At 41.2% G+C, this 8,853-nt stretch overlaps 1 protein-coding gene across 1 annotated transcript in view; it reads left to right on the top strand.

Annotated features, from left to right (window-relative positions):
* The first annotated feature begins 302 nt into the window (after positions 1–302).
* The window catches only part of fndc4a (fibronectin type III domain containing 4a), a 61,297-nt gene continuing 52,746 nt past the window's right edge, over positions 303–8,853 (top strand). The window contains exon 1 of the mRNA XM_038962707.1: positions 303–320. Within this exon, the coding sequence (XP_038818635.1) occupies positions 303–320 (18 nt within the window). The remainder of the gene's footprint in view (positions 321–8,853) is intronic.

The raw sequence follows: 8,853 nt of genomic DNA, 5'->3' as shown, positions 1-8,853 counted from the left end.
ATAGACGGGTTGGTTGTTTAGCAACAAAACCAATGTGTTTGCAACTATGGGGCAGAACAGACGGGGTTGGCTTAGATCGTTGACAACATGTAAACTATATTTGCACTCATTTGCACAATAAATCGTTACAGTTGTTGGTTAGCTAGCTAGCTAACCCGTCTATTGTCAGCTAACCCGTCTACAAGGCTACTGTAGAATTGTAGACAGGAAGGACTACGACAAGACGTGGTTCCAACTGGTTTCAGAAACAAGCTAATTTCCCCGACTGTTGTCACCAACTCACCGACATCTGCAACGTCACCATGGTCACTTGTCCCAAGGTAGAGTCCCTGTGCAGAATACAAAATGGACACACACTCACACGAACAGGAGGGAGTCAGCATGGGTTATAATAGGCTCAATAACCTTGGGTTGATCTTCTCCGTCCGAATGGTGAGAAACTGAGTAGAGAAATTGGGTTGTTACGGGGTGTTTCCACTGAGGCCTTACCCTACACCAGTGTGTATGTTAATGTTAGCTCTAGTGTTATTGTGTGAAATTCACCAGTGTTAAGACAAACAATCATTTATGCTTTGAGACATACCAGCGTGACGCTGGCGTGGCTTGTATAAGGGGGTGGCAGGTAGCCTAGTGGTTAGAGCGTTGAGCCGGTAAATGAAAGGTTGCTTGATCGAATCCCCGAGCTGACAAGGTAAAAATCTGTCGTTCTGCCCCCTGAGCAACGCAGTTAACCCACTGTTCCCTGGGCGCTGAAGATGTGGATGTCGATTATGGCAGCCCCCCGCACCTCTCTGATTCAGAGGGGTTGGGTTAAATGCGGAAGACACATTTCATTTTAAGGCATTCAGTTGTACAACTGACTAGGTACCCCCCTTTTCCCTAAAGACAGAATTAATGAATTATACCAGCATGACGCTAGCGAGGATTGTATGAATGCACCGCAGGAAATCGTGAACGTGGCAATTTACTGAAGTCTCACTGATAAATTGGCCATGGCATTCATATACAAGTTTTATGTATTACAATTTGTATTTATTTATTTAACCTTTATTTAACTAGGCAAGTCAATTAAGAACAAATTCTTATTTACAATGACGGCCTACCAAGAGGCATAAGGTCTCCTGCAGGGACTGGGGCTTGGATTAAAAATAAAAATGTAAGACAAAGCACACATCACAACAAGAGAGACACCCTAACACTACATAAAGAGAGACCTAAGACAACAACACAATATGGCAGCAATACAACACAACATGCAAACAACAAAACATGGTAGCAACACAACATGGTAGCAACAGAACAACATGACAACAACACAACATTACATCAACACAACATGGTGACATCAACACAACATGGTAGCAACACAACATGACATCAACACAACATGACATCAACACAACATGGTAGCAACAAAACATGGTAGCAACACAACATGGTAGCAACAGAACAACATGACAACAACACAACATTACATCAACACAACATGGTAGCAACAAAACATGGTAGCAACACAACATGGTAGCAACAGAACAACATGACAACAACACAACATTACATCAACACAACATGGTGACATCAACACAACATGGTAGCAACACAACATGGTAGCAACACAAACATGGTAGCAACACAAACATGGTAGCAACACAACATGACATCAACACAACATGACATCAACACAACATGACATCAACACAACATGACATCAACACAACATGGTGACATCAACACAACATGGTAGCAACACATCAGCATGACAAAAACACAAAATGGTAGCAACACAAAATGATAGCAACACAACATGGTAGCAACACAAATATGGTAGCAACACAAAATGATAGCAACACAATATGGTAGCAACACAACATGACATCAACACAACATGGTAGCATCACAACATGACATCAACACAACATGACATCAACACAACATGACATCAACACAACATGACATCAACACAACATGACATCAACACAACATGTTGACATCAACACAACATGACATCAACACAACATGACATCAACACAACATGACATCAACACAACATGGTGACATCAACACAACATGGTAGCAACACATCAGCATGACAAAAACACAAAATGGTAGCAACACAACATGGTAGCAACACAAATATGGTAGCAACACAACATGGTAGCAACACATCAGCATGACAAAAACACAAAATGGTAGCAATACAAACATGGTAGCAACACAAACATGGTAGCAACACAACATGGTAGCAACACATCAGCATGACAAAAACACAAAATGGTAGCAACACAAAATGGTAGCAGCACAACATGGTAGCAACACAAACATGGTAGCAACACAACATGACATCAACACAACATGGTAGCAACACATCAGCATGACAAAAACACAAAATGGTAGCAACACAAAATGGTAGCAGCACAACATGGTAGCAACACAAACATGGTAGCAACACAACATGACATCAACACAAACATGGTAGCAACACAACATGACATCAACACAACATGGTAGCAACACAACATGACATCAACACAACATGGTAGCAACACAAACATGGTAGCAACACATCAACATGACAACAACACAACATGGTAGCAAAACATACAACATGACATCAACACAACATGGTAGCAACACAAACATGACATCAACACAACATGACATCAACACAACATGGTAGCAGCACAAACATGGTAGCAACACATCAACATGACAACAACACAACATGGTAGCAACACATCAACATGACATCAACACAACATGGTAGCAACACAAACATGACATCAACACAACATGACATCAACACAACATGGTAGCAACACAACATGGTAGCAACACATCAACATGACAAAAACACAACATGGTAGCAACACAACATGGTAGCAACACAAAATGGTAGCAACACAACATGGTAGCAACACAAATATGGTAGCAACACAAACATGGTAGCAACACAACATGACATCAACACAACATGGTAGCATCACAACATGACATCAACACAACATGACATCAACACAACATGACATCCACACAACATGGTGACATCAACACAACATGACCAACACAACATGACATCAACACAACATGACATCAACACAACATGGTAGCAGCACATCAGCATGACAAAAACACAAAATGGTAGCAACACAACATGGTAGCAACACAACATGGTAGCAACACAAATATGGTAGCAACACAAACATGGTAGAAACACAAACATGGTAGCAACACAACATGACATCAACACAACATGGTGACATCAACACAACATGGTGACATCAACACAACATGGTAGCAACACATCAGCATGACAAAAACACAAAATGGTAGCAACACAAAATGGTAGCAAAACAACATGACATCAACACAAACATGGTAGAAACACAACATGACATCAACACAACATGGTAGCAACACAACATGACATCAACACAACATGGTAGCAACACAAACATGGTAGCAACACATCAACATGACAACAACACAACATGGTAGCAACACATCAACATGACTTCAACACAACATGGTAGCAACACAACATGACATCAACACAACATGACATCAACACAACATGGTAGCAACACATCAACATGACAACAACACAACATGGTAGCAACACAAACATGGTAGCACATCAACATGACATCAACACAACATGGTAGCAACACATCAACATGACAACAACACAACATGGTAGAAACACAAACATGGTAGCAACACATCATGACAACAACACAACATGGTAGCAACACAACATGGTAGCAACCCCACATGACATCAACATAACATGACATCAACATAATATGGTAGCAACACATCAACATGACATCAACACAACATGACATCAACATAATATGGTAGCAACACAAATTGGTAGCAACACATCAACATGACAACAACACAACATGGTAGCAACACAACATGACATCAACACAACATGACAACAACACAACATGACATCAACACAACATGACAACAACACAACAGGGTAGCAACACAACATGACATCAACACAACATGACATCAACACAACATGACATCAACACAACATGGTGACATCAACACAACATGGTAGCAACACATCAGCATGACAAAAACACAAAATGGTAGCAACACAAATGGTAGCAACACAACATGGTAGCAACACAAATATGGTAGCAACACAAACATGGTAGCAACACAAACATGGTAGCAACACAACATGACATCAACACAACATGGTAGCAACACATCAGCATGACAAAAACACAAAATGGTAGCAACACAAAATGGTAGCAACACAACATGGTAGCAACACAAACATGGTAGCAACACAACATGACATCAACACAAACATGGTAGCAACACAACATGACATCAACACAACATGGTAGCAACACAAACATGGTAGCAACACATCAACATGACAACAACACAACATGGTAGCAACACATCAACATGACATCAACACAACATGGTAGCAACACAAACATGACATCAACACAACATGACATCAACACAACATGGTAGCAACACAAACATGGTAGCACCACAACATGACATCAACACAAACATGGTAGCAACACAACATGACATCAACACAACATGGTAGCAACACATCAACATGACAACAACACAACATGACATCAACACAACATGGTAGCAACACAACATGGTAGCAACACATCAACATGACAACAACACAACATGGTAGCAACACAAACATGGTAGCAACACAAACATGGTAGCACATCAACATGACATCAACACAACATGGTAGCAACACATCAACATGACAACAACACAACATGGTAGAAACACAAACATGGTAGCAACACATCATGACAACAACACAACATGGTAGCAACACAACATGGTAGCAACCCCACATGACATCAACATAACATGACATCAACATAATATGGTAGCAACACATCAACATGACATCAACACAACATGACAACAACACAACATGACAACAACACAACAGGGTAGCAACACAACATGACATCAACACAACATGACAACAACACAACAGGGTAGCAACACAACATGGTAGCAACACAACATGACAACAACACAACAGGGTAGCAACACAACATGGTAGCAACACAAACATTGTAGCAACACAACATGACATCAACACAACATGGTAGCAACACAACATGGTAGCAACACAACATGACATCAACACAACATGGTAGCAACACAACATGGTAGCAACACAACATGACATCAACACAACATGGTAGCAACACAACATGACATCAACACAACATTGTAGCAACACAACATGGTAGCAACACAACATGACATCAACACAACATGGTAGCAACACAACATGACATCAACACAACATTGTAGCAACACAACATGGTAGCATCACAACATGACATCAACACAAAATTTTAGCAACACAACATGACATCAACACAACATGGTAGCATCACAACATGACATCAACACAACATGGTAGCAATACAACATGGTAGCATCACAACATGACATCAACACAACATGGTAGCATCACAACATGACATCAACACAACATGGTAGCATCACAACATGACATCAACACAACATGGTAGAAACACAACATGACATCAACACAACATGGTAGCATCACAACATGACATCAACACAACATGGTAGCAACACAACATGACATCAACACAACATGGTAGCATCACAACATGACATCAACACAACATGACATCAACACAACATGGTAGCAACACAACATGACATCAACACAACATGACATCAACACAACACAACATGACATCAACACAACATGGTAGCAACACAACATGACATCAACACAACATGGTAGCAACACAACATGGTAGCAACACAACATGACATCAACACAACATGGTAGCAACACAACATGGTAGCAACACAACATGACATCAACACAACATGGTAGCAACACAACATGACATCAACACAACATGGTAGCATCACAACATGACATCAACACAACATGACATCAACACAACATGGTAGCAACACAACATGACATCAACACAACATGACATCAACACAACACAACATGACATCAACACAACATGGTAGCAACACAACATGACATCAACACAACATGGTAGCAACACAACATGGTAGCAACACAACATGACATCAACACAACATGGTAGCAACACAACATGGTAGCAACCCAACATGACATCAACACAACATGGTAGCAACACAACATGGTAGCAACACAACATGACATCAACACAACATGGTAGCAGCACAACATGACATCAACACAACATGGTAGCAACACAACATGACATCAACACAACATGGTAGCAGCACAACATGACATCAACACAACATGGTAGCAACACAACATGACATCAACATAACATGGTAGCAAAACAACATGACATCAACATAACATAGTAGCAACACAACATGACATCAACACAACATGACATCAACACAACATGACATCAACACAACATGACAACAACACAACAGGGTAGCAACACAACATGACATCAACACAACATGACAACAACACAACATGGTAGCAACACAAACATTGTTAGGTACAGACAACAGCATAAGGGCAAAAAGGTAGACCAAAATACATCACGAAAAAGTGTCTGTAAGAGTGTCACTAGCCAGCTTTCCATCCAATGTTTTTATGTGGGTAAAGTACATTTCGTATAAAAAATGTCATGACAGGCCTGATGGAAACTTTCCAAATGTACACTACCGTTCAAAAGTTTGGGGTCACTTAGAAATGTCCTTGTTTTTGAAAGAAAAGCAAAAAAAATTGTGTCCATTAAAATAACATCAAATTGATCAGAAATACAGTGTAGACATTGTTAATGTTGTAAATGACTATTGTAGCTGGAAATGGCAGATTTTTAATGGAATATCTACATAGGCGTACAGAGGCCCATTATCAGCAACCACCACTCCTGTGTTCCAATGGCACGTTGTGTTAGCTAATCCAAGTTTATCATTTTAAAAGACTAATTGATCATTAGAAAACTCTTTTGCAATTATGTTAGCACAGCTGAAAACTGTTGTTCTGATTAAAGAAGCAATAAAACTGGCCTTCTTTTGACTAGTTGAGTATCCGGAGCATCAGCGTTTGTGGGTTCGATTACAGACTCAAAATGTAACAAAATACGCTAGACAAGGTAGGATCTTTTAGTGTCTGTAAAATTAATTATGCGAGAAATGTCGGTGGAGACACTTTTATGTGCAAGTATTGATCAAATAAAAATATATAAAAACGAATAATAATAAATAAAAAATAAATAACCATCATATCGAAGTAAACTAGGAGTCACATGATGAGTGGTGTCCTCCCACTGCGACTCGATTAAATAAATGATGATGGAACTTCACAGGGTGGTGAATGAGCACAGTAATGATCTTGATGCTACTTTCCAATAAATATTGAGGGTCTTATTCTGGTGACATGATGATCGATGCTTGACTGCCGTTTCACAAATTAAAAGGATCCAGCTCTTCAATCAATCAATCAATCAATCAATCAATCAATCAATCAATCAAATGTATTTATAAAGCCCTTTTTACATCAGCTGATGTCACAAAGTGCTGTACAGAAACCCAGCCTAAAACCCCCAAACAGCAAGCAATGCAGGTGTAGAAGCACGGTGGCTAGAAAAAACTCCCTAGAAAGACCAGAACCTAGGAAGAAACCTAGAGAGGCTCTAAGGGGTGGCCAGTCCTCTTCTGGCTGTGCCGGGTGGAGATTATAACAGAACATGGCCAAGATGTTCAAACGTTCATAGATGACCAGCAGGGTCCAATGATAATAATCACAGTGGTTGTAGAGGGTGCAACAGGTCAGCACCTCAGGAGTAAATGTCAGTTGTCTTTTCATAGCCGAGCATTCAGAGTTAGAGACAGCAGGTGAGGTAGAGAGAGAGAGAGTCAAAAACAGCAGGTAGCGCGTCCGGTGAACAGGTCAGGGTTCCATAGCCGCAGGCAGAACAGTTGAAACAGGAGCAGCAGCATGGCCAGGTGGACTGGGGACAGCAAGCAGTTATCAGGCCAGGTAGTCCTGAGGCATGGTCCTAGGGCTCAGGTCCTCCGAGAGAAAGAAAGAAAGAAAGAAAGAAAGAAAGAAAGAAAGAAAGAAAGAAAGAAAGAAAGAAAGAAAGAAAGAAAGAGAGAAAGAAAGAGAGAAAGAGAGAAAGAGAGAAAAAGAGAGAATTAGAGAGAGCATACTTAAATTCACACAGGACACCAGATAAGATATAACAGACTGACCCTAGCCCCCGACACATAAACTACTGAAGCATAAATACTGGAGGCTGAGACAGGAGGGGTTGGGAGACACTGTGGCCCCATCCGACGATACCCCCGGACAAGGCCAACCAGGCAGGATATAACCCTACCCACTTTGCCAAAGCACAGCCCCCACACCACTAGAGGGATATCCGCAACCCACCAACTTACCATCCTGAGACAAGGCCGAGTATAGCCCACAAAGATCTCCGCCACGGCACAACCCAAGGGGGGGCGCCAACCCAGACAGGAAGATCACGTCAGTGACTCAACCCACTCAAGTGACACACCCCTCCTAGGGACGGCATGAAAGAGCACCAGTAAGCCAGTGACTCAGCCCCTGTAATAGGGTTAGAGGCAGAGAATCCCAGTGGAGAGAGGGGAACCGGCCAGGCAGAGCCAGCAAGGGAGGTTCGTTGCTCCAGAGCCTTTCCGTTCACCTTCACACTCCTGGGCCAGACTACACTCAATCATATGACCTACTGAAGAGATGAGTCTTCAGTAAAGACTTAAAAGTTGAGACCGAGTCTGCGTCTCTCACATGGATAGGCAGACCATTCCATAAAAATGGAGATCTATAGGAGAAAGCCC

This window comes from Salvelinus namaycush, chromosome 24, assembly GCF_016432855.1.
Source record: "Salvelinus namaycush isolate Seneca chromosome 24, SaNama_1.0, whole genome shotgun sequence".
Lineage (NCBI taxonomy): Eukaryota > Metazoa > Chordata > Actinopteri > Salmoniformes > Salmonidae > Salvelinus > Salvelinus namaycush.
Note: the sequence above shows the minus strand (reverse complement) of the source record. Positions and strands in the feature narration are given on the sequence as shown.